The sequence below is a fragment of the Equus quagga genome, chromosome 11, assembly GCF_021613505.1.
Source record: "Equus quagga isolate Etosha38 chromosome 11, UCLA_HA_Equagga_1.0, whole genome shotgun sequence".
Taxonomy (NCBI): Eukaryota; Metazoa; Chordata; class Mammalia; order Perissodactyla; family Equidae; genus Equus; species Equus quagga.
This window is the reverse complement of record NC_060277.1, coordinates 116,300,008-116,327,031: the sequence shown is the minus strand read 5'-3', so window position 1 is coordinate 116,327,031 and position 27,024 is coordinate 116,300,008. Positions and strand designations below refer to the sequence as shown.

General features: G+C 53.0%; 1 protein-coding gene across 3 annotated transcripts in view; it reads left to right on the top strand.

Annotated features, from left to right (window-relative positions):
• The window catches only part of B3GNTL1 (UDP-GlcNAc:betaGal beta-1,3-N-acetylglucosaminyltransferase like 1), a 134,357-nt gene that overhangs the window by 45,782 nt on the left and 61,551 nt on the right, over window positions 1-27,024 (top strand). For all 3 annotated transcript variants that reach the window (XM_046676430.1, XM_046676429.1, XM_046676431.1), the window contains one exon: window positions 14,543-14,638. In XM_046676430.1, coding sequence (XP_046532386.1) covers window positions 14,543-14,638 — 96 coding nt within the window. The remainder of the gene's footprint in view (window positions 1-14,542; window positions 14,639-27,024) is intronic.

Genomic DNA, 27,024 nt, shown 5'->3' with positions numbered 1-27,024 from the left:
AGGCTGGTGGAGGCAGGGGGGAGGCGGCGGGAGGAGGCTGGTGGAGGCAGGGGGGAGGCAGGAGGAGGCGGATGTAAGGGAGACTGCAAGCAGCCCTGGGAGTGCTGCCCCGGGAGGCAAGGACTGAGGGGCCAGGCGGCATCCGCCGCAGCAGCGGGTCCAGGACAAGGGTGTGTAGGAGTCTGCAGGGTCGGCCTCGGGGATGGTGGGCGGGCAGGTCTGGAATCCCTCGGCAGGCCTGAAGCCCACATCCACAGCTTCCTTGAGAGGCGCTTCACCTGGTCGGGTCAGGCCCGGCTGTGTCACCTGGGACAGTCACCATCACCCACAGTCTCTAGTTGTGGACTTCAGTCACATCTGCAAAGTCCCTTCATGGCACCACACAGGTGAGGGTCTGAGTGACTGCTGACAGTAGCCCCCAAGGGGACACAAAGCTGACTGTGACGAGGTGGCAGCCACATGTGGCTGATGCAGCCGAGGTCAGAGCTGGAGCCCAGTGCATGAGGAAGGTGGGAGGGGGTGCTGGGCGGCTGGGGACACGGGCACAGGCGTGTGTTTCTGAGGGTGTGAGGGCCGATGGGAGTGGGGGCGGATGCCCTCACAGGAGCTGCAGGCACCTGCCTTGGCTCACTGGCTTTCACGAGATTCCAAGAAAATCACGAGCCAGCAGTTTAAGAGGGCAGATAGGTGCAACTGTGGGCATGCGTCGCAGTCAGTTCCGCAGACTGCAGAAGTGCCTTCTAGAAGTTTACTGTCAGGGACTGTTTGATTCCTTACCCCTTTCTGGCTGGGAAGACCTCAGAAAATACTCTTACAGTGTCGGGAAGTCAGCCATTTCTCCTGGAAGCTGTGGCAGGAGACTGTCCGACTCTGGACAGTGGGCTTGACCTTGGCGCTGAGACCCCAGGCGTTGGGCAGCCCTGGATGACCCTGTGGGGATTGCTAAACCAGCTCCAGAGAGGGGCTGGTGGGATTTCTCGCTGACATGAAAAGAGAAGTTAGGTGCACAAACAATATTTTTTGGTCTGGCTCCTCTGTTGGGAAGAGAAAAAAGGATGAAAACAGTCCTTGTGGATGGATTTCTGTTCACAGTTTATGTGTACAGGGGAAATGCAGAGATGGGGTTTCCAGAAATTTCTCTCATTGGCTCTGATAGTTCCAGAGTGACAAGAGCTTCAGCCCAGTTTGCCCCAGTTTAAATGACACTTGACTGCCAAGCCAGCTGCTCGAACTAGTTCCCTCTGCTTGGAGCCATCCCTGCTCTCCATGCAGCCCTGGGGAGCGGAGGTGGCCGAACGCCCTCCTGGCCCTGTGGGAGACCGCTGTGCACCTGTGCGGTCGGGCTCTTCCCGTGTTTGCTGCGTCTTCCACTCAGCGTGATCTTCACATGGCTGGAAATGGCATGCGGCAGTTTCAAGCATTTGAAGTATAGTCTACATGGACGCTTCTAGAGAAGTTGTAACCAGAGTTGACGTTTTAGAGTGTGAGATACTTTCAGATACATTGGTTGCCATTTGTTTCTTTTTCATATTGAAAAAACTAAGCACGATTGGCTTCGTTTATCAAATTACTGTGGCAATTCTCCATGCATACATTCAAATGGACCGCGATATCCAGGGATACACAGGGGATTTGGAAAAAACGCAGGCTGTGTCAGTTCGTCTCAGCCTTAACTGAACGGCCGTGGTTTGCCTTGTGAAGCTCTAGGTCGGAGCTCTTTGGGCAGCCTCTGATTAAACTCACCTGGTGTTCTGTCCCAGCGTCGGGAGAGACATGCATGTCCCTCCCAGCTGCGTGGAGACCAGCACCAGGCTGTTCCTCCCACGGGAGGGTCTTCAGCGAGGACTAGGATGTCATAACCGCCTTAGTGGCCCTAGAACAAAATCAGCTTTAGAAAGGTTGTCGCTGGGGGCTGGGTTTTTCTCAGTAGTGACCTAAAATATCTTAATTTGCAGTTGCTCGTTGGTGGTTATGTCAATTGTATCGTCTAGTTTGTTTGGAAGGAATGAAATGAATGCCAGGTGTATGGTTGTCCTCGGTCATTTTTTTTAGGCCATTTACAAGAAAACCATTTAATTGTGAAGGAAAGGCCCTGGCGACAGCTTCCGTGAAGGTGCAGCTGCATATTTGCTGCAGGACTTCTGGGATGTGATGTGCTGGGCGTCCTGAGGCTGCTCCCAGGAGCATATCTTCCACCCACTTGTGAACTTTCTGGAGCGGAGAGCAGCCCTGGACAGGGGTTGAGTAGGGGCTGGGGGCTGCAGGCCTCGCTCTGGGCCTTCCCCATGGGGTCACCTGCGCCATGGCAAGCGGTGGAGCTGTGGGGCGTAGTTTCAGGAGTAGGGAGGCCAGTTATGGTGAAGGCAGGAGGAGGCAGGGTGCCACGGGGAAGTGGGAGCACCCGCTGTGGTGGGGGGCCTTCCACACACAGTCACGGGCCCTGCCTGTGGCGCCTTCTGGGCTGATGGCAGGACCTCCCTCCATCCCTGATGCCAGTGAGTCTCCAGGGGCTGGGGAGGGGCCGGCGGTGCCCTGGCCTTGCTCTGCATCAGCAGCCAGCACGGGGCCTCCGCTGGTGGGCGCCGAGTTGTGGGAAAGCTGGGCGGGGGGCAGGAGCCTCCATCTGTGGAACCTACCTCCATGGGGGAAGCTTGCACATCGCGTCTCCCAGGCGGGGAGGCTGAGGGTTCACTGACGTCAGGACCTTTGTCTCTCTGTCTTCTCCACACGCTCACCGTCCACCCAGGTGCCCTCGTCGCCCCCTGTAAGAGTGGCTGCTGTCATCCCTCCCATGAGGAGCCTGCAGGCCTCACTCACTGAGCGGCGCTGAGCTGCAGGCAGGAGTCTGTGGCTGGGGGCCGTGGGCACCTGAGGACAGTGCACAGTGCTTGGAGGGGACAGCAAGACACTTACTCGACAGGTGGTGGAGAGATGGGCGGATCCACTGTCAGCACTGCGTGCTGCTCTGAGGCTGTTATGAGCGCTGTCCTTGTCTCTGTGCCCCGTAGGAGCCGAAGGGAGTGACGTACAGGCAGAGGAGGGTCTGTGCACCATCACATAGGACTTGAGCCCCTTGGCTTGGCCCCACAGCCTACCCTCTGCCTCATGGTGTGGCAGACAGGCTGGGGAGGCCCCAGGTCTGCGATGCCCGTGGGTGGGGGTACAGATGAAGTGTGAGGGTCTCTGTGTCTGCAGCTGGCACTGGGCAGTGTCTGTGGGGAGGCATGGTGTGGGTCAGGGTGGGGCCTTTAGGAACGCCTGTTGTTTGGGAGGTGGGGGTGAGGCAGGTGGAGGAGGGGGTGAGGCAGGAGGAGGTGGGAGTGAGGCAGGAGGAGGAGGGGGTGAGGCAGGTGGAGGAGGGGGTGAGACAGGAGGAGGTGGGGGTGAGGCAGGAGGAGGAGGGGGTGAGGGAGGAGGAGGTGGGGGTGAGGCAGGAGGAGGTGGGGGTGAGGCAGGAGGAGGTGGGGGTAAGGCAGAATGCTGGACGGATGGCGGCACGTGGCACCCTGCTGAAGATGGACTCGATTCAGAGTCCTGGGCTGCCAGTTGTCTGGGAGGTGAGGGTGCAGTGAGAAGTGGAGGCAGAGGGTGGCTCGGATTCTCCAGCCCAGAGAAGTTTCACAGGGTGAAGATCACACTGGAGAGCTGTCAGCACCTCCATGCGTGCTCCACATTCCTGCAACCGTCACACGTGGAGTGTACTTCTGTGCATTTAAGTCTGTGTCATGTGGCCTCCGCACACCCCCGGCCACGCCTGACACTCTGTTCCTGAAGAATGTGCACGCACTTGTCTGCCTCTGCTCAGTTCCCAGCCGGGACTCCGTGCACGTGCATGAGCCTCACGGGATTGCGGTGCTGTGGAACTGCCCCACTGCCCAGTGGTGGTTGTTGGCCAGGTAATCAGAAGTCAATCTGTAAGTAGTTATTTTTTAGAAAAGGTTTCTGATGACAAGCAGCATTTGGGGGTATGAAATAAGGAAAACACTTAATCTAAAATATTAAAAAATTGCTTCTGTTCCTAAATGTATCCACTTTAAGCATTTTAAGGATTGGATCTATAAGACAAATAGAAGTTCTTAGTGAAATATAACTTTTATTTATATTTTATATTTTAGTGGTCTCTAAACTATTTGTAAATATAAATTACAAAGTATAATATGAAACTCTTTAGGTATAGTTAATTGATAAAATTATATGCCTTCCGTTTCTTTTTTTCCCTTTGTTTTCATCTTCAGGCCACAGTTCTGAAAGAGCTGGTGAAAAGAACCTTCTGGAGACCCCGTGGGGATGCTGGGTTGGGGCCTGGCTGCCCGCGGGTCTTCGTGGCCCTGGGTTCCCGAGCTCGTTTCATAGCCTCCCTGCTTGGTTGTGTCCTGGTCTGGGCCTGTGCCCAGAGTTCTCATTTCCACTAACTGCTGAGGTTGGCGAAGTTAAAAAACCCGGTGTCTCAACAGGGTCTTGCAAATGGATGCTCATTCTGGCCATGTTGGAGCCTCGCCACCCCAGTGGCCTCTCCTCGCGGCCCAGGAACAGTGCCCCCTCACGTGGCGCCGGCCTACTCCTCGCTGCTCCGCTGACCCCACAGGATAGGCGGTGGTGTACTTTCCTCTCCGTTTGTCGACCTGTCCCTCTTCTTCCTGCGCCTCGCGTGCTGTCTCTGCGTCGGGTTGAACTGCCGCCGCTTCTCCCTGGTTCTTCTCCTGCTACCTTTGGTTTAGTTTTGTTTTACAGTTCCAGTCCGTCTCTGCTTTTGATTTGTTAGCTCTGCCTCTGTTCTGTTCTATTTGGTGGCTGGCCTGCGGTTTTCAGGGTGCCCCAGTTTGTCCTGCAGTAGGGATGTGAGGTTGCAAACCCTGCTTCGGTTACTGCCTCCCGTCGCCTGTGTTCTGCAGCTCCTGTAGGCCTGCACGGAGCCGTCCCATGGACAGCGGTGTGGGGGCCTGTCTGCTGTAGGTGCACACGGGGTCTTCCCATAGACAGCCACGTGGGGGCCTGTCTGCTGTAGGCCTGCATGGAGCTGTCCCGTGGGTAGCTGTGTGGGGGCCTGTCTTCTGCCTGGACGTGTCCACTTGCGTTCTTCACCGGACATCCAGGCGGTTCCTTCTGCCCAAAGATCTTCCTTTCATCTTCTCTGTAATGTCAGTCTTGTTGTGATGACTTATTTTGGTGTTTGTTTTCTGCAAAGGTCTCTTTTGTCTTAATTGTTGAAAGATACAGTCGCCGGTAAAGAACTCTGGGTTGGAGTTTTTTTTTTTTTTTTTTTTTCTTTTATTGAGTTCATAATAGTTTACATCAATGTGAGATTTCAGTTGTACATCATTTCTTGACTGTCACCTCATAGGTGCTCTCCTTCACCCCCTGTGCCCCCACCACCCCCCTTCCCCTGGTAACCACTGAACTGTTTTCTTTGTCCAAGTATTTGTTTATAGTCCACATATGAGTGAAATTATCTGGTGTTTGTCTTTCTCAGACTGGCTTATTTTGCTTAGCATAATTCCCTCCAGGTCCTTCCATGTTATTGCAAATGGGATGAATTTGTCTTTTTTATGGCTGTGTAGTATTCCATTGTATATACATACCACGTCCTCTTTATCCAGTCATCAGTTGATGGGCACTTGGGTTGCTTCCATGTCTTGGCTATTGTGAATAGTGCTGCAGCAAACATAGGGGTGCATATGTTACTTTGGATTGTTGATTTCAAGTTCTTTGGATAGATACCCAGTAGTGGGATAGCTGGGTCATAAGGTATTTCTATTTTTAGTTTTTTGAGGAATCTCCATACTGTTTTCCATAGTGGCTATACCAGTTTGCACTCCCACCAGCGATGTGTGAGGGTTCTCTTCTCTCCACACCCTCTCCAGCATTTGTTATTTTTGGTCTTGGTGATTATGGCCATTTTAGCAGGCATAAAGTGGTATCTTAGTGTAGTTTTGGTTTGCATTTCCCTGATGATTAGTGATGTTAAACGTCTTTTCATGTGTTTATTGGCCATCTGTATACCTTCTTTGGAAAAATGTCTGTTCATCTCCTCTGCCCACTTTTTGATCAGGTTGTTTGCTTTCTTATTGTTCAGTTGTGTGAGTTCCTTATATATTATGGAGATTAACCCTTTGTTGGATATATGATTTGCAAATATTTTCTCCCAATTGGTGGGTTGTCTCTTTGTTTTGATTCTAGTTTCTTTTGCCTTCCAGAAGCTTTTTAGTCTGATGAATTCCCACTTGTTAATTTTTTCTTTTTTTTCCCTTGTCTGAGAGGCCGTGGTATTTGAAAAGATCCTTTTTAGTTCGATGTCAAAGAGTGTACTACCTATATTATCTTGCAGGAGTTTCAGGATGTATCTTCAAATCTTTGATCCATTTTGAGTTTATTTTTGTGTGTGGCGTGAGATAGTGGTCTACCTTTATTCTTTTGCATGTGGCTGTCCAGTTTTCCCAACAACGTTTATTGAAGAGACTATCTTTTTGGAGTTTTTTCTTTAACGATGTCTCTCTCATCTGGCGTTGGCAGCTTCTGCCGAGAATCGCTGTCACCCTTACGCTGGTTTTTGGTGTGTACGGGGTCTTTCTCTCCGACTGCTTCAGGTTTTCTCTTTCATGCTGGTTTTCAGCTGTTTGATTACGATGTGCAAGCACGGGACTTTGAAAGCTTTCCTCTGCATAGCTTGTTGAAGTCCTGGCATCTGTGGTATTGTTGTCTGCATCCGATTTGGAAAGTTTTGACCGTTCTCTCTCCAGGTGTTTCTCAGCGTCGCCCCCTGTCCACATGAGAGCTCATGTGCTGGAGCACGTGCTCCCACCGCAGATACTGGTGTTCTCTTCCCTCAGTGTCTTTTCTCCAAATGCTTCACTTTGATGAATTCTGTTGCCCTGTCTTCAGGGCCACTGGTGTGCTTCTTGTGTCTGATCTGCCGAGAAGCAGTCAGTGTTTCTCATTCAGATGCTGTAGTTTTCTTCTCTAAAACTGCCCTTTGGGGTCTTCTGCCCCTCTTGCTGTGCCCACATTTTCCTCTGCCTTTTTGAGCCTGTGGCATGTGTTTGTGATGCTGTCGGAGGGTCCTGAGCTGCTCTTCTCGCATCGTCTTTGTTGCTTCTGTGTCTGTTTGTAGGGACTTATTTTTTTCCTAGTCACAGGTTGTATTTTCTTGCTTCTTTAAACCTAGTAACTTTTGATTGACAGTCAAACCGTGGAAATTTTACATCCAGTGCTGAATTTTGCTGTTTTCTTTTTTAAAATATTGGATATTTATTCTCATGAAGTTAGGTTACTTGTAGTAAGTTAGATCTTTTCAAGGCTGATTTTAAGCTTTATTAAGTAGATCCAGATAGTCCAAGACCCATTTGGCCCAGCTCCTAAGGTGATCCCACCTCAGGGTTTCACCTGATGCCCCATGTGTTATAAGGTCTTCCTCCCAATGGAGGACCATGAGCTCTTCTCACACTTGTACAAGCGCACTTGGAGGAACTGCTCTGCCTGCTTCTTTTTGGTGCATCTTTCCCACCCTTTGCTGATTTCCTCTTGCTCACGTGCACATTGGTAATTAGTGAACACACGAGGACACCTGGTAAAGCCCCAGTGCTCTGTGTCTACAGCCCCCAGCTGTCTGCTGCCACGCCTGACCGATGCTCACAGCCATGGTCCCCCTGCACCCTCACCTCCGTGTCCTCACTCAGCAGGGTCCTGTGGGGTTCGCACTGCTCATTTCCAGCTCAGGGATCACAATCTTGGCTGCCTGTTTGGGGCCTGAAGACAGTAGTTTCCTTGCTTTGCTTGTTGCTCATCGCTCAGGCAGGACTGAGTGTGCTAACTGGCCGCGGAGGTGACAAAGCACCAGGATGAGGACACCCAGTCAGCCTCTTCTCCTGCTTTTGCCCCTTTTCTTGGCTGTTTTTGATTATTTGTCTGTATTTTTCCAGATAATCAACTAGATCCAAAAAAAGACTTGACAGCGAAGTCCTTTTGGGGAGTGTGCTGGATTTGTAAAGTAACTCGTGGGTGATCCACATATTCCTAACGAGTCTTATCTGGGAAATTGCTTCCATGCCAGATCTGACTTCTGCTTTTCGTTGTCTGTCCTCGTGCAGTTTTGTGTCTTCCTCAGTAAGCTGTGCCCATGTTTCTTGCCCAGACGTTTCCTCTCATGAGTTGTCTATTTCCCTTCCTTCCGTCTTCCGTCTGACTGTGCACAAATGGTGTTATTCCCATGTTAACCTTGCATCCTGCTGTCTCACTAAACTTCACAATGTTTGTATGTGTCCCATTGATTCTTCTGGGTTCCCAGGTACCAGCTTGTGTTGTTGCGGGTGGGAGGTTGTGCTGACCTCCGGCCGTGCGCTCTCCCCTGGTGCCTGTCCCGTGGCCGCCGCCTGGCCTGCGTTGAAGGTGGATGAGACCGCTGCCTCTTCCAGTGGCGGGTCTGCTTCTCTTGCCGCCTCAGGCCGCAAACGGCTGTTGCCTCCGCTTCCCGGGGGTACCCTCCCGTCAGGGCTCTCGCCTCGTCAGACCCGCGCCCCAGGGGTCACTGCAACTCAGCACCGAAGGGGCTGTGTGCTCCCTCGCTCGGGCTCTGGCGCTCGCCTTGGCTTTGTCCCTGTGCACTCCTCACTGCCGGCAGCCAGCAGTGGGTGTGAAGAGAGGACTCTAAACTCTGTTATTTCCATGGTTTTTCTCACGATAGTCTTTCTGCTGCAGGTTTGTCGGGGCTGCAAACCTAGACATTCGTCGATTCACAGAGCAGAAACAGTTCCTGTGCCCGCAGGGCCTCTGTGGCTCCGCACTTCTCGACCGGCCATCCTCTGCCGGCTACGCAGAAGCCGTGTGGCAGGCGAGGCAGGGAGGGAGGTCTGGGGATGCGGCTCTTGAAGCTGCACCCTGCCTTCTCTTCGGGAGCTCGTGCTTCTGTTTTCACAGTTTCCCCTGTGGCCTTTCCAGGCTTCCGTTTCCTCAGACGCTGGTCAGGGGGCTTTGGCCACACAGATGCTCAGACCTCCGCTGGGCCCCGTGTGCTCTTCTCCCTGCGGGGTGCCTGGGGGAGGGCATGATGGACGTGCAGCTATTTGAGTTCCTTGGGGCCACCGTCAGCCTCTATGTGGAGGGGTGGTGGCGGGATGAAGACAGAAGCTGCATGTGTGGCCAGTAAGGGGGTCCCATGCGGGCAGGGTCGAGGCTGTGGGCCACAGGTGCCTCTGGGGCCACAGTGGTCCAGGCACCTGGGTGGAGAACATGCTCCGTGTTGTGCTCACACCTGGGGTTGTGGGCTCATCAGTAAGTGAAAACCTGATTAAATCACACAAGGCATGCTCCTTTCTGTTTTTTTGTGATGACTGAAGAAGTGATTATGAAAAGAGAAGATTCTTATGCTCTGCCAGCCCGTGGCTCTCGGATCCGCCGTCAACTGCGCAGAGGCTGACTTTGGAGGAGTGGATGGAGAGAGCGTGCACGCCCGCTGCACTAGGGTGCTGGCACACTGCCCTCTTTAGTCTTTGCAGCCGCCCCGAGGCCAGTGTTTTCAGCCCCCTTTAGAGGAAGGAACTGGTGCTGAGAGGGAGAATAAGTTGGGGCAGAGCCTGGCTTTCGCCCAGGCATCTCTGGCTGTATGTGCAGAGGGCGGAAGAGGCCAGCTGTGTCAACAGACCCCTCCCACACTGGCCACTGAGGGGACTGGCCGGTGTGCTTGTGAGGGGCTGAGGTGGACAGGCTGCGGGAAGCCCCGTCTGCTGCTCGAGGCACTGTCGCTTCCTGTGGGCTCAGCTGGGGAGTTCACCTCATTAGACACACTGGTCTATATCTTGGCTGCCCTCCTCTCCAGGCTCCTCCCCACAGGCCGGCACATACACACATAGGCATACGCACATATGTGCATATGCACACACTCATGCACACACACACAGACACGCAGATGCACACTCTCCAGTTGCACCAAACAGCACTTGCTCCAGTGGGAGGCCCCAGCATCAGGCCAGGGGTGGTGGCGTCTCATGTTCCAAGGGGGAGATGATTCTTGCTTCTCAACAGGAAATGGTGAGCCACACTCCTCACCATCCACATTGGGACCTTAGGAGGGAAGAGGAACTAATTATAAGTCCACTGTGGACGGAGGCCCCTAGCAGACAGTGCTGTGTATCTTCCTGACCCTGGTGGATCTAGGGGAGAAATTGGGCTTCTGGGGTTTGTCAACCATCCAACCACATAGCTGATAAAATACCTCCTTCCAGCTCCAGTCACCACTGCTGTGTAATACGTCGTCCAAATTTAGTGGTGAAAGCCCGTTTGTCACGTGCAGACTTTGTAGGTCAGGAATTCAGAAAGGGCCCAGGAGGCAGGCTCCACTCACGGGGCCTTGGCTGGATGCCTGGTGGCGGGCACCACTTACGGGCCCTCAGCTAGGCATCCAGAGGCAGGTCCGGGTCGCCTGGAGGTGCATGTGCTCGCACACCTGCGGTGATCCTGGTGGTGGCTGGAGCTGCTCCACATGGCTGCGTGGGCTTCCCCACAGCATGGCGGCCAGTTCCAAGGACAGGTCCCGGGAGAACTAGCTGGAGGCTGACTCTCCTTCCATGGCCTCGCCTCAGAAGGGTCACGTAGTCTCTTGGTAGACCCCCTGCGATGGGTCAAGGATCAGGCCAGGGTGTAGTGGGGCAGGTGACAGTCGCCGTGGCGGCCAGCCTCCCTTCTGTTCTCAGCACACCTTCTCTTCTGCTTTCTGACCTTTTCTCCAGCCAGACTGCCGGTGTGAGAAGCCCCCATTCACTTCAGACAGAGTTTCAGGATCGTGGGTAGGGATCCCACTGCAGGAACCTGTCCTTCTGTCTACCTGTTGGCAACAGATGCTTTCAAGGGAGTCAGCAAATACCGGTCGGAGCCTGGAACCACCGGCTTCTTCTCTTGGGAAGAAATTGGCCAACCCCGTGCCGGCACGTGCCCTTGGTTCATTCAGCCTGCGTTTATTGAGCACTGACTGTGTACAAGCACTGTGCGAGGCCCAGCTTTGGAGCATCTGAGGTCTCGTGTGGTGTAGGACATTGTGTGTGTCCCTCGTGTGCCATCACCAGCGAGGACGTGGGGCCGTGGGGGTGGCAGGGCCTCCCCACGTGGAGTCCGTCAGCTGCCCTGGAAACAGGGAGGCCTGCACAGCAGAGCTTGGGCCGCACTCTGTGCCTCTGTGACAGAAAAGGCCCTGCGTGGTTTGCCTTTATCCAGCCTGTGGTCAGGCCAACGTTCTTTTAAAACAGTGTTAAAGGCAGATAAAAACATCCTCCTGTTTCTCCCTCGTTTGTGGACAGTGCCCGTGGTGGCTGAAGTCACGAACAGCAGCCTGCCTCAGAAGCTCCAGTGTTGTGTTCTCTCTCACCTGCCCCTGCTTCCCGGCGTGGGAGCCACCCAGCATGCTTGTAGCTTTCACTAGAAGTCCGCGAAGAGGAGGGTGGGGAGGGGCCGGGCCCTCACTGCGGAAGTGGGGTAAATCAGCTCGTGTTCCAGAAAGAGCCGCGTCTGCTGACTCTCGCTGTGTGGCTGGAGGCAAAGTGCTCGGCATGGCTGGTGTGCACGTGGCCCGTCTACCACCGCCAGGTAGCTGTTCATGGCACAAGTCATGGGCTGCGGGGCCGCTGTTGATTTGTGGAAGTTAAGCCTCTTCATCCTTGTGTTTGGGAACAGAAATCTGCCTCCCAGCTTTTGATCAACGTTTTACCTTTCATCCCTCAAAATCTTTTCTGTTCCGCAATCCAATGCAGTAGACAGTTAGAAAAACGTGTCTTGGTCAGATCAGGTGTGAGGGGACCTCCTGCAGGCAGAGCACTGGTTCCAGAGCCGCCTCCGTTTACGACTGTTTCAGTGTTTTTTCAGGAGAGACGGGAAAGGTTCACGAGACGAATTCAGCGAGATGTGAAACACACCTGTGGCCAGGTGCATCTTATCCCAACCAGAGAATGGAGATAGACGTGAAAAGACGTTTCTCCCGGGAGGACAGACGGACAGACAGCAGACACGCCCACGGGAAGAGGCTCGATATGGTGAGCCTTCAGGAGACTCATGAAAACCATGGCGAGACGTCAGCACACACACAGCAGGAAGGCTGGGATGAAAGCACGAGGATGCCAGGTGTGGGCGAGGGTACAGGCAGCCCGGGCTGCGCTCACCACTGCTGGGAGTGTGGGGCTTTGTGGCCCCAGAAGACAGCTTGGTGGATTCCTAAAAAGTTAACCTGCAACCGCACACAAGCAACTGTCGCTCTCCAGGACATTCGTCCCAGAGAACGAAGACTTAGATTCACATGAGAACCTGCATGTGAGTGTTCATGCAGAGTCACAGCAGATACAGCAGGGGTGCTGGAAACTGACAGCCCTGACAAAGAAATGGCGTTTCAGCTCCAAACTGGAGTCAGCCCAGGTGTCTGTATGGGGTCTGTCTGAACTATGGGATATTTTTCAGCCTGAAAAGAAATAAAGTATTGTCACACACAACAGCCTGCACAAATCTCAAGAGAATTATGGAAAAAGAGCCAATTCCAAAAGGGTACATCCTGTGCGATCCATTTACACAACATTCTTTTTTTTTTTTTAAAGATTTTATTTTTTTTCCTTTTTCTCCCCAAAGCACCCCGGTACATAGTTGTGTATTCTTCGTTGTGGGCCCTTCTAGTTGTGGCATGTGGGACACTGCCTCAGCCTGGTTTGATGAGCAGTGCCATGTCCGCGCCCAGGATTCGAACCAACGAAACACTGGGCTGCCTGCAGCGGAGCGCACAAACTTAACCACTTGGCCACGGGGCCAGCCTCTACACAACATTCTTGAAAAGACAAAATTACAGCATTGGGAAAACAGGCGCGTAGTTGCCACTAAGGGGGTGAGTGTGGCTGTGAAGGCGCCACGAGGGGTCCTGTGGCAGCGGGCACGCCTGTGTCGCTGCCTCAGCAGAGGTGGCGTGGCTGGTTTTTGGGACCTTGTCATTAGAGGGACTGTGTGAAGGATACGTGGGCTCTCGGTGTTATTTCTTACTACTGCATGCAACTCTACCATTTTCTCAAAAAAAAAGTTTAAAAAACCAACAGCGAAAATACAGGCAAGACCTCTGCACACTCTTCATTGGTGCAGCTGCACTAATGAGAGTTAATCGCCACGTGTGAGAGCGGCTGTGTTGGAGCAGGACGAGAAACCCAGAAATGGAGGTGTGACTTGCGACGATTTCTCCATAAGGAGCCTTGTTCAGTGACGTCCACCTTGTGGACCCCTCAGATGTCCCTTATATGTCCCTTGTTGATCAGTGAGGTGGGGAAAGCGTGGTCCTGGGGTCAGATGGCCTGTGAGCCCCTCACGGGGCTGCACCAGGGAGCAGGCTCTCTGCCTGCGGACACCCATAGACTCCCTGGCCAGAAGGAGGGAGAGGGTTCCTCCCGAGGGGACCGCCCATCCTCTGCCTCGGAGGACCAGGACCCTGGACAGCCAAGCAGGGACCTGCCCCGATTGTCTGGCTGCCAGGACCCCGCCCTCCGAGCACGACGCTCAAACATGCTGCAGGGAGATGCTCCAGCAGAAAGTGCAGGCCCCCAAGGCATTGGTGGGATGGGTGGGGGGCCCCCTGGAAGTCCAGGCTCTGTTAGAGGAGCTGGCAAGGCTATGGGGGTCCATGGTGTAGACGTTGGGTGTGTGGAGAGGGAATTGTGTCCAAAGCCAGGAGGAGGCAGGGCCAGGCCTCAGGTTGAAGGCCGCAAGGAGGTATAAGAAAATAGGCAGGCCGGCCCTGGTGGCTTAGTGGTAGGTTCGGCGCACTCTGCTTTGGTGGCCCAGGTTCGGTTCCTGGGTGCAGCCCTGCACCACTCGTCTGTCAGTGGCCATGCTGTGGCAGCAGCTCACATACAAAGAGAGGAAGATCAGCAGCAGATGTTAGCTCAGGGCGACTCTTCCTCAGCAACAACAAACAGAAAGACAAGAAAATGAAATAGGTAAGTTATAGGGCAGTGTAGGAGGATTCTGTCCGGCTGGTAGGCGCCTGTCTGCTAGCGCGGGGGGCTGCCGTGCAGCCTGGACACATTGAGGCAGCTGGCAGTGGGCTCTTGGCGCTGAGACTTCTTTTTGGTGGGAGGTTCTTGCCTTTGGGAGGCTGAATCGAGGATGTTTTCGAGAGATGGGACTTTTAGACCTGCTGCCCAGAGGCTGCACAGCCGTCTGCTCACCTCCACTCCAGTTACAGCTCAAGAACGCTCTGGAAGTAACTGGGCGTTTGAACCTGCATCTGGTCATTTTAATCCAGTGCATTGAATCTAGGAGTGCGTCTGGTGAGTTCTTCACGCAGCCAGAGCAGCTTGGCGTGGCTGCTGACACCTGCCCTGCGCAGGCGTCCGGTGTCCTGGACTCTGCCTGCCCCACACCAGGCCCATGCCCATCCCCTTTACTCCAGGAAGTTTCCCCAACCTGACCCAGATGCCAGATTTCAGCTGATTCCCCGCTTGGACGCACCAGCCTACGCCAGCTGAGGTGTGTGCACAGGTGTGTGCACATGGCTCGCAGTGACCTCCTTTTGTTGAGTCCTGTTGCTCTTTTGCAGATCATAGGCTGCCAGGTGAGGAGGGAGCCCCCCAACTCCACCGAGCGATACACACGTTGGATCAACCAGCTAGCGTCCGACCAGCTTCTCACCCAGGTACGTCCTGCCCCGTCTGGAAGGTGGCCCAGGCCACCTGAGGAAGCACATCTTGTGTTTGCCTTCAGCAGCTCTCTGCCCACCTCCCGGGTACAGGGTCCTAGTGGACACCTGCTGAGAAAGGGGTCAGCGTTTCAGAGGAGCCTGGCCTGGGGAGGAGTGGGAGCAGAGGGTCTGGCTGGAGACTGGGGCGCAGGGCAGACGCAGCCCAGCACACAGGCCGAGGATGGTGAGTGGGAGGGAGGGAGATGGGGCCGGGGCTGGGCCTGGGGAGGAGGTGTCGAGGAAAGGCCCAAGTTTCTGGGCGGTCATCCCTGAGGCAGGCCGTGCTGGAAGAGGGTTGGTCTGGGTGGAGCTGGCCGGCAGGTGGTCAGGAGCTGGGAGAGAGGCGTGAGCTGAAATCAGACTAGAGACCACCTGTGAGGGGTGGGCGGCCGGGAGGGAGGCAGGAAGAGGTGCTCCTGGTCTCAGCTGCGGGGACGCAAGTCCTCGAGCCATCGATTGGCCCCTTTGCTGGACATCTGGGGATGCTGAGCACAGAGGGGCGTTTTGACAGGGTGTCAGTGGACAACAGCTGAGCAAACCTCTGTTCGTCTACCTTTGAAAAGAACCCTGTCTGCAGCCACATAATGCTCCACAGCAGTCACCCCAGGCAGACCTGGAACAGCTGGCGGCTGTGCGGTGGGCAGGCTGCTCAGTCTGCCTCTCAGCCTGGGCCCTGGCTGCCCTGCTGATGCAGACACCCCAGACTCTGTGTCCTGCCGGACCAGCCACTCCCAGGACGCCCCACACGCAGCAGGGCTGGAGAAATGTGCTCTGTGGGGGGGTGGGTCAGGGGGAAGAGGGGAGTGGCCACCCCATGCCTGGCCTGGAAGGGATGCCCCGTGAGTGCCAGGCCTGGATCTGGTACTGAGGTGTCCACGTTGTGGATTTCCTGGGATCCTCACATACGATGAAATGCATTTTTCTAAACTCTGAATTGTGAAAACTGAAGTCTTGGTAAATGGACTGATTTGTAATGATAACTAGCTCCTAAAATTAGAGTTGCTTGTGATCATGGCACCAGATGTTCTGTTCGCTGAACACAAAAGTGATGCAGAAGAATGCCCTGAGAGTTGAACACTGCCCAGGACAGGCGCTCCCCTCTTCATGGTGCCGGGTCACGAACTCCTTTTGGTAATCCGAGTTACTCACCCTTCCCCATCAGCTTGCCGGATGCTGGAGTCACTGGATTTGGCTTCTGTTGTCAAACCTGCTTCATTGGTTTAGGTTCTGTTCCATAATGTGCTGATTCACACACAAAGCAATTTTACTTTTGGATTTACTTTTCACATTGGAGAAGACGAACATTCCATCAAGGGCCTTTTGTAGGTAAGAGGGGAGCTTATTGGTTTCCCAGAGGCTCCTAAGGCCGTAGCCTATGCGTGTGTGTCTGGCTGGCTCCACACTCACCCATGTTACGTGGAGCCCTAGAGCCGACAGGATCTGGTGGTGGTGGCGGGACCTCCAGGAAGTCACCTGGAGGTGCCTGCAGATGTGGACAGTTACCATGGAGCAGAGGTGGCTCTGTGGCTGGGGCGTTGGGCTGCGGGCAGCCCGACTCCTTCCCGTCTACCCTGGGAAGTGGCCAGCCCAGCTGAGCGCAGCACGGTTCACAGACCCAGTGACTGGGTCGTCTCTGTGAGCATCTGGTCCCTTCGCAGTTGAGGAGAACATCCCTCCTGCGGCCAGGATGTGTGGAGTTCACGCAGCACATGGAGCCTTCTCTTCTCCAGGCTGCGAACCTGTGAAGGATGCAGCAGGCAATTTTCCCCATCAGACTTCTGTGATCCAGAGCCGAGAAGGCACTGGCGGCTTTGGTTGCAGCCTTGTGTGTTGCTTTTCTTCTTTCTGTTGGCATTTGGATGTAAGCAGCCTGGGATAGGCCATCTCCATGCACGTGGAGTGAGGAGGGGAAAGTGCGGTCCTGGGGTCAGACAGCCTGTGAGCACCTCCTGGGACCTCCTGCCTGCAGACACCTGGGGCCTCCCCAGCCAGGAGGAGGGAGAGGGCTCCACCTGTGGGGACCGCCCATCCTCTGCCTCTGAGGACCAGGACCCCAGACACCCAAGTGGGGACCTGCCCTCCGAGCACGATGCTCAAACAGGCTGCAGGCAGACGCTATTCTGGTCCCCTCCTTGTGGCAGGCCGCCCCTCGGGGCTCATGGTTCTGGGACATGCCGCGTTTTACAGGCGTTTCCTCAGGACATGCGCAGATGGTTTCTTGGTTTTTTCTGGACAAGGTCGCAGCAGACTCAGTGGAGAGCTCCTGAGAGCTTTCGTATCCTACCTGGGAGTTAAAATTCCATGCTGAGCGTGAGAGCTGCTAGCCTCTGTCAGCCCAGACTGGGGGCGCACAGACACTCCTTGGACGGGCCGTGTTCAGCTTTGCCCCGCGGGGGGTCTTTGGGGACACTCTCCTCAGCCCAAGTGCAGCGCGTTGCTGCGTGGCGGTCACCCAGTGGGAGGAACTGCTGCGTCAGCTCTGCCCCTGATTTCTGGTAGAGGGTGTCACGTGGAAACCCTGTAACCAATACTGAGTGTGCCATGCAAACACTCATGTCCATTCCAGCCAGAAATGTGAGTCCCTAGCAAGCTGAGGGCTGATGGGTGGCCTTGATTGTGAAGCATCGTGGAAATAATTGAGAGGGTCCTCGAATAGTGTTTTTCTTCAGCAAGTTAGGGGAAGTTAAAGTCTGAAGCTTCTCAAAATAAACTGAAGAAGGTCTCTCTTATTTAAGCCATTTCTCAACTGTTAGCAGTGCAGAAATCACACCACTGTCTTAACAAGGTGGGTCAGCCACCAAATCGGTCTAAACCACGTCACGTGTGTACGGTGGAGAGCAGCACAGTTTGGTGTGACACTTAGTGTGTCTACTTGAGATGTTTCTGCTCACCACATGCAAAGGCAAATCAAGTGCCATGAGTTAATGTTCTGCTGATTCCAAATAGACTGAAATGTGGGCTGTCTGTACAAATGGCCTGGGGCAGCTGCCATCCTGAGAACACACCTGTTTTATTCAGGCAGTGCCCACTTTCCACTGTCAGTGACTCGCTGTTCCCAAGGGACCTACAGCTCCTCAATTGGGGAGGGCCAAAGGCAGAGCAGGCCAGACCACCCCCCGCCCCCACCTCTGAGGCTGCCCCTGGGGGGTTCTGGCAGCTCAAAGGAAGATGTTGGGGGTCCTGGCATCTCTGAGAAGGGGTTGGGGGACCTGGCAGCTCTGAGGGGTGGGCTGAGTCCTTACTGAGGCCAGTGTTCGTGCAGTGGCGTGCTAGGCCTGCACTGGGTAACAGCAGGGAGGAGGGAAGCAAGCGTGCGCATGAGGGGCACTTTCTCCACCCGACCCCACTGGGCCCACGTCCTCCTCCACCTCGGCTCCTGGCTGCCCATACACACTCTCCCTTGGGCATCCATGATCCTCGTGTCTTGCCCGGCAGGGCTGCTGTGGCAAATACAACAGCCATTTATTCCTCACTGTCTGGTGGCTGGAGGTCTGCCTGTCCTCACATGGTCTTGCCCTGTGCACACACGACAAGTGTCTTCCTCTTCTTGTAAGGACACTGGTCCTGTTGGATCAGGGCCCCACCCTTATGACTTCACTTAACCTCAGCTACCTCCTCGAAGGCCATACCTCCAAATACAGTCCCACTGGGGTTAGGCCTGCACCATGGTCTCTGGGGGACACAGTTCAGTCCATAGCACCAGGACACCCTCCTTGGCTCCTTCTCAGCCGCTGGTGCCCCCCCCACCCCAGTCTGTGCGCCCTGCCCCCACTGGGCCCCACATGGACACAGTGGTATATGGACAGGGTGGCAGCCTCCCCTGCAGCCTGTCACTTCATGTGCCCTGCTCGGGCCACAGAGTGGGTGTCACACGTTTCCTTCATTTCCCCACAGCATCTGAACAGGTCGGCATGAATGTACATGAGGAAAGTTCACAACCCACGTGTCAGCACTGATGCACAAACTCATGGTTTATCCGGCATGTTAAGGATCTGGACAAGCTAAATGTCTAGATAATTAAAGTTTACCTCTGTGAGTCTGGCCTCTGCGTAAACCAGTGCTCCCGAAGTCTGCTTAATCATAAAAATAGCTCAAGAATGTGAAAACCATGCAGATTCCTGATCCACTCCCGTGGAGTTTCTGATTTAGTGGCCTGGGCAGGGCCCGGCAATGTGTGTTTCTAACAAGTGCCTGGATATTTTTGATGGAACTCGTTGGAAGTGTGTTACTCCTGACTCTGACCTAGAGGCCAGACTGCTGGTACCTGCACAGAAAAACTACTTCCCACAGGATCATCGAGTTGTCTTTACAAAGTCTACCCAAGTAAAGGAGCTTGTGTTTTGGTATAATTTCATTCACGTACAAGTTACAAGAATGGCAGAGTTCCTGTGTGCCCTTCACCTCGCTCCCCCTTCCTAACATCTCACAACCACAGTACAGTGATCAAAGCAGAGGATGCGTGTGGTCCAGCCCTGCTGATTCAGCACAGGCCTTCCGGAGTTCACCCCTCCCTGGGAGGAAGGGGCTTCTGTGGAGTTTCGTCACGTGTCTGGATTAACACAAGCACCGTCAGGATGCAGGACTGTTCCATTACCCCGCAGAAACTGCCTCTTCAGCCACACTTTCTCCCAACCCCTGGCAACAGCATGTCTGTCCCCTTTTGCTATAATTGTGTCGTCTGAGAGAGTTACATAATGGAATCATACGCTGTGGCTTTTCTCACTCCGCATAATGCCTTTGAGATCTACCCATGTTCTTGTCTGCATCCCGTATGTGTATCGTTCCTTCCTTGTGTTGCCGAGGAGCATCCCATCATGCAGGTGCACCACCGCAGGTGTGTCCACCCACCCACTGCAGGACGCCGGGTGGATTCCACTTTGGGGCTGCCTCAAATGAAGCTGCTGTGAGCGTTCAGGTCCAGGTTTTGTGTGAATGTAAGTTTTCACTTCTCTGGCATAAATGCCCAGGAGGCGTGCAGTCGTGAGTCGTGTGGCCTCTGTGTCCATGTGGAAATCTACATGACACTGCTGCATTATTTCTCAGAATGGCTGTGCCATCCCCCACCCTACCAGCAGGGAGTGAGCGGCTGTCGTCCTCCCAGCCCTTGGTGTGTCAGAGTTTATTTGGAGCCATTCTGGCGTGTGTGTGGAGGTGTCTCTTCATTGCTTTATCTTGAATTTCCTTAAGGACTGGCGATACGGACCATCTTTCATGTGCTCATGCGCCATCTGTGTATCTTTGGCGAAGCGTCTTTTCAGACCTTCTGCCCATTTTCTCTTTGGATTGTTTGTTTTCCTGCTGTTGAGTTTAAGAGTTTCCTTTTGGACATAAGGCCTTGGTTGGATATGTGGTTTGCAAGTATTTTCTCCTAATCTATGGCTTTGCTTTTCATCCACTTAACAGAGTCTTTCACAGGGAATAAATTTTTAACTTTGGTGAAGTCCAACTGATGGACTTTTTTAATGGATGTTGCTTTGGGTATCAATGTGTAGGAATGCTTTACCTCACTCTGTGTCACAAAAATTTTCTCCTAGAAGTTTCACAGTTTCACGTTTTATATTTAGAGCTGTGATTCATTTTAAGTTGATTTTTTTTATAAGGAGCGAGGTTTAGGTCCAGGTGCTTGTGGGTTTTTTTTGCTTACAATGTCCAAATGTTTCCACACCATTTTTGTTGAGAATACTACCTTCCTGCGTAGAACTGCTTTTGGACCTTTGCCGAAAGCTCCTTGGCCATGTTTGTGTGGGTCTGTTTCTGGACTCTGACACCACTCTGCTGTGATTGCTGCAGCTGTAGCATAGGTTTGAAATCACTTGGTGATTCCTCCAACTTTCTTCTTGTTTTTCAAAGTTATTTTTGGCACTTCTAGTTCTTTTGCCTTTTCCTATGTGTGCTTTTTCCAACACTAAGCGATTCTCTAGTTCTGGGTGGACACTGGCTGGGTGTCTTGCAAATCTAACTCAGGCCTGACACTGTCCACCTGGGGTCAGCCTCAGACCCCCACCAGTTAAGGGCTCAGTTCTGATACTGTCTACCTGGGGTCAGCCTCAATCCCCACTGGTTAAGGGCTCAGTCCTGACACTGTCCACTTGGGGTTAGCCTCAGACCCCACTGGTTAAGGGCTCAGTCCTACAAGACTGTCCCCATTTCAGATGCCAGTAGCAAGTCCAGGTTGTCACCTGTGCTTCTGACCGACTGGCCATAAATTGGGGTTCCCATGACTGCCTCCTCAGGTTCAGTGAATTTGTTAAGGTGGCTCACAAAACTCAGAAACCTTTACAGTTTATGATAAAGGATACAGATGACTGATGAGATGAAGGCCTATGTAGAGGGGCTCCAGAAGGGTTCCAGGTACAGGAGCTTCTCCACATGGAACTGGGGTAAGCCACCTTCCCAGCCTGTGGATGTACTCACCACGTGCTCATGAGCTCTTGGTGTTCGAGTTTTTATAGAGCTTCATCTGCAGCCCCCCTTCCCCTTCCTGAGGTCAGTGGTTGGGGCTGAAAGCTCAAAACTCCTAATCGCCCGGTCTTTCTGGTGACCAGCTCCATCCTGATCCAGGGCCCACCTCAGTCACCTCATTAGCATAAACTCAGGTGCGCTCAAAAGGGGCTCCTTGTGAATGACAAATTGTCACTCAGGAAATCCAAGTCTCAGGAGCACTGTGCCAGGAACTGGGGACAAAGACCAAGTGTGTTTCTTGGTTTACCGCAGCATTCTGTATAAATTTAGGGTCAGTCTGTCTGTCTACTAAGAACCCAGCTGGGATTTTGACAGGAAGTGCGTTAACCCTTGTAGATTGGTTTGGGAAGAATTGACAGCTTTGCTATGTTGAGTCTTCCCTCCATGAATGTGTCTGTCTCTCTGTTTGTTTAAATCTTCTTTGCCACCTCTTATTAGCATTTTGTAGTTTTCACCATTTTGGGAACAATTGTAAATGCTGTTGTGTTTGTAATTCTGGTTTCTGATTGTTCGTTCCTGACATACAGGAAGGTTTGCCAGATAGCTATAGCACTATTCCAATTCTCTGTTTCATCTCAGTTGAGCTTGGGTAGTTTGTGATTTTTGATAAATTAATCCATTTCATCTAAACTGTCAAATTTATGTGTTCAGAGTTATTTGATAGTATCTTTGTTATCCTTCTCATGTCTGTGGTTCTGTCATAAAATCCCCTTTTGTTTCTGATGTTGGTTATTTGGGTCCTCTCACTTTTTAAAGTCAGTCTTGCTAGAGGTTTGTCAATTTCATCGATCTTTTCAAAGAACCAGCTTTTGGTTTGATTCATTTTCTCTGTTGTTTTTCTGTTCTCAATTTTTTTAATTTCTGCTCTTTGTTATTTCTTGTCTTCTGCTTGCTTTGGGTTTATTTGGTCCTTTTTTGCTAGTTTCTTAAGGTGGAAGGTTAGGTTTTTGTTTTGAGCCCTCTCTTCTCTAACATAAGCTGTGGACTCCCCTTTACACATGGCGTTAGCTGGATCACATGGGTTTATGTATTTCGATTGTTAGTCAGTGCAATACATATTTAACTCCCTGAGGCTTCCTCCTTGATCCATGGATTCTTTACAAGTGTGGTGGGGCCACTGCTGAGGGGCGGGGCCCGCAGGCGCCTGCCCGACCACTGTGACTCTCAGGGAGGGGAGTTCGGCCTTGTCCCCATCCCACTTCCCGGCCTCAGCGGGTTCCTCTCCTGTCCAGCTCTAACCTTGATTCACGCTGACAAGGGGATTCTGAGAAACCCAGTTCCCAGCGGCAGCTGATTGACACAGCACAGTCCAGCATAATGAGATTTCTTTTAAGTGGAGGGGAGTAAATTATTCTGTAAGAATAACACAGAAAAACTTCCTAGAACCAAAGATGTGGGTCGCCAGATTAAAAGGACCCCTGGCACTAGCACAGGGAAAGAGAGAAGACCCACATCCAGGATTAAAAACGGCCTTGGGGGGCCAACCGGGTGGCGCAGTGGTTAAGTACACATGTTCCGCTTCGGGCGGCCCAGGGTTCACTGGTTCGGATCCCAGGTGCAGACGTGGCACCACTTGGCAAGCCATGCTGCAGTAGGCGTCCCACATATAAAGTAGAGGAAGATGGGCACGGATGTTAGCTCAGGGCCAGTCTTCCTCAGCAAAAAGAGGGGGATTGGCAGCAGATGTTAGCTCAGGGCGGATCTTCCTCAAAAACAAAAAACAAAAAAAAGGCTTTGGGCAGTTTGGAGACAAGAAGACAAAGGAGCAGGAACGCATGGAGCACATGGTCCTGGATTTCTCAGCAGGGGAATCTAGAAGGTCCTGGGGCTCTCATTTCAGAATTCTCCAGAAATGGTTTTGGAATGTCGAATTCTATGCTTAACCAAAATGTCAGTCGTGTGAAAACATAATAAGGACTTCTTCGTATAAGGATTCAAAATGTTTATCTCCTCCAAAACCTCTCTCAGAAATTTAGTAGAAGTCACTCCATAAAATTAGGAAGCAAATTAAGGAGGAGGCAGATGTGAGATCCAGGAAACAGGCCTCCCAAAGTGTGGGAGCCAGCGCGTGGGAGCCAGTGCAGCGGCCAGGCCTCCAGACCCGGCCCTGGGGCTGGGTGTACGGAAAGAGAGCAGGGAGCACCTGCTGACTTTTTTTAAATCTGGGAAACGCTCGATTAGGGAGAAAGGACAAGGATGTGACAGAGGGTGGCTCCGGTTCAAGTGCTCGTGTGTTTAACCAGTTCCTATGCTTTGAATGAAACCCTCACAGCCCAGGGAATAGACGGGAGCTGAGAATAGCAGAAAGGTGGAAGCTCCTGTCGGCTGAGATGGAGGGAATTTGGGCGCATAACCTCTCTGACCAAGAGGAAGATGCTAAAGCAGCTGGGATAGCAGCGGTTCCTGTTTCTGTTCTGAGACGTCATCTGGGAAATCGAGGGGAACATTCCGCCTGCCTGGACTTCCTGGGCCCCACACTCTGCTCCTCGTCTCCAGGAGGCTGCTGGGCTCGCTCTGCGTGTGGAGGCCGGAGCCCCGGGAGCAAGTGGCCACGGCAGGGTTCCCTGCACAGTCGCTGTCCAGCCCAGCATCCCGTGCTGAAAACCACCAACTCCTGTGTTTGCCTGATTTTCTAGTGTCCCAGGAGGGACTAGGTTGGCCTCTGCTCTTTTCACAGGACCAGCTCCTCTCCCAACTCCCCTCCCCAGAGCTGCTCTGATCATCTCCTCTGTATTTGCTGATCCACGTGATTTCTTTTAAAAAAGAGGAAAAGGAAAACTTTTTTTTGTTGTTGAAAAATCTCAAATACACCAAGCGCAGAGTACTTCTCCCTCTTCCCCATCTGGCTGCAGCGCGTAGACCCCGGGAACCACCCCCCCCAGCTCCGCCCCCGCTGTGGGCTCCTGGGAGCTACTCCCAGACCTCAGTCGTCCAGTTCCCGTACGGTCAGGTATAAGAGTCCCCTCCGGGTTCTGATGCTCAGCGGGTTTTGGTCGCTGGTATGAGTGCTGGCTCACGCTGGCCGACGCTGTTCCCTCTTGATGTGAGATTCAGGGAGTGTCCGGGCAGCTGAAGTATCTTTGGTTCTAATGGGAAACATGTTGCTAAATGTTCACTTGGTCCTTTCTTCAGCGAGTTGGCGTTTCTGTTGCTTAGTGTCCGCATCACCCCTGCGGTCACCTCTGCATCCAGCAGCCCTGTTCTGGACATCAGCGCTCTCGGTCAGCAGCACCCACCTCCCTGCTTCCTGACTGGCACTGTGGCCACCACCACTCCCCTCGGCTGTCCACCCTGCCCGCACACCAGCATCTGTGTGCCTCTCCGGAGTTGCTGCTCTTTCCTGAGAGGACGGGTCCAGCTCCATCCTGGCATCTAGGCCCAGGGGCAGGTCCCCACCCCACTCACCACCTCCAGATCCGTATCTGCTCACTGACACCACGGGAACTGCTGCCCTCAGAGGACCTCCTGCCGTTGCCCAGAGCTAAGGGCTTCCCTCCACAGCTTCCCCTGGGTACGAGTTAGGACCAGAGGGGACACGGGGGCCACAGCTCATCGAGGAGAGCCATACTTGCTCACTGAACAGAGCACTGTGGGGCGAGGGACACCCCACTGTGGGACCAGGAACACCCTCACTCTGGGCCACGGACACCCCCCGTGGGGCCACGGACACCCCAATGTGGGGTCACGGACACCCCACCGTGGGACCAGGATGTGCTTTGCAGATGTCAGGGCATCTCTGCTCTGAAGGTGCCCAGTCCACACTGAGCCAGGCTGGGCCTTGGGACTCTAGTGGGTGGCGGCTCTTCAGCCGAGCCACATCCTTCGCTTCCAGGGCTCTGCGTCATGCACAGGATTCCTTACCTCCTCAGCGTTGGCCACCCTGGTCCCAGAGGTGACTGATGAAAGTGCCGGCCACGGTGACCAGCTTAAGGATGCCACGTCATCCCTCTCTGTTGACAAGGACCCGGGAGAAGCAGGAGAGGATGCTCTTGAGCAGGCTGTGAGCCAGGCAGTTGGGGCCAGGGGGCTGATGGGTAGAGACGACGGCTCACCTTGTGGGGTCAGAAGCAGCAGGTGATGGTTGGAGGGGAGCACAGGCGGGCTGGACCCTGAGGCCGAGGGCTCAGGCCACTTGCAGGTCAACAGAGGACCCAGTAAGAAAGTCTCGATCACGCCTGGGCCCCTCGCGGTCCATATGGCATGGGCACCATGGGCCCTGCCAGCTGCATGACCTCTCAGGTGCTGTTTTATTGTTCGTAAACTGCGAGGGTTTAAGCACAACACCTGGGTTCTTGGGGCTGACCATTCTGTGACCACTCCTTTGAAGATATTCAGCAAAACTAAAGGTAACTTTCGGCGGATTTAGAAGGGATGTGTGGCTGACTTTTGGTCCCAGTGGTTACTTCCCGCCTGCAGGAGCTGGGCCTCCCAACGCACAGGTGACACCCACTCGCACATCTTGCTCGGTTGTTACCTTGGTTTTGAGAGCTTCTCCTCCTTTGTCTAAGCAGCATCGCTCTGCAGCCAGAACTCACCAGGTTTGTCTAAAAAGATTAAATTTCACATACTCATTGATCTCGGTCTCTGTCCCTTAAAAGTTTGTCCTTCATATCTCAATGGTTTTTACGTACTTCTTATCAATTAACATTCATAAAATTTAAAAACTAACATATGTTGAAACAGATTAACCTGTATTTCTTCATTTCCTCGTTTAAAAGGAGTATCGTAAAGTGCTGCCTGTCGTTTAGATCCATGTGAACTAGCAACTTTTAGCATGTTAGAAAAGTGGTTATTTACAAACTTTTTCTAAACCTATTATTGAGAAAGGAAACTTTTTATTAATGTCTGTGTCTAGATTAAATCCAGAAACCCTAGGTTTGAATTTTGCATCAGAGTTTATTCTTGTTCCATGTGAGTGTTGAAATGTCAGAATACTGGGAAATTTGTTATCTGTCTAAAGATAGTATTTCAACAAATTAGAGTTTAGAAATAAGGATAATAAGCCACAGGAATCTGGAAGTGAGTCATATAAACTTTGCTGTTTTTCTCTAAGATGAATTCATATCACTTCTTGGTAAGATGCAGCTAATGAGGTTTGTAAATTTCATTAAATGCTTCATTTTCTTTCCTTAACTCAGGGCTTCTCCTTTCTGAATAACAACTGAGCTCATTTTGAGTCTATAATCCTTACTTTTGTCTTCAAGTACTTAAAGCATTTAAAAGTGATCCATCCTTTCTGCACGCGCCTTTCTTGGCGAGGAAGGACTCTGCTCAGGACACAGGGTGGCCAGAGCTCACGGATGTGTTTCTTTGCTCCCTGACGCGATGCAGAAGATCTTTCACACTTATGAGCGACGTAGAATTTACTGTGCAGAGCGCGCTTTCTGTTGGTGGCAAACAAGGGGGAGTCCAGCCCAAGTTCACAGGCTCCAGGGCAGGAGCCTGGGGACTCCTCCTGTTTGACAGAAAACTAGAGGCCGGGATTATCTGATTTTTCAGTTGCTGACACATCAACCAGAAGAGGTAGTGACAGCAAGAGAGAAAGAGGAGACAAAGTCGATGAATCATGGCAAAATAGAAGCTAAGGTGATCCAGGGGGGCAGCTCACCACAAGCATGGTCACCACTGAGCTCGCCACCCCCTCACCTGTGCTCTCCTCACCCTCACCTGTGCTCTCCTCACCCTCACCCTGTGCTCTCCTCACCCTCTCCCTGTGCTCTCCTCACCCTCACCTGTGCTCTCCTCACCCTCTTCCTGTGCTCTCCTCACCCTCACCTGTGCTCTCCTCACCCTCTCCCTGTGCTCTCCACACCCTCACCTGTGCTCTCCTCACCCTCACCTGTGCTCTCCTCACCCTCACCTGTGCTCTCCTCACTCTC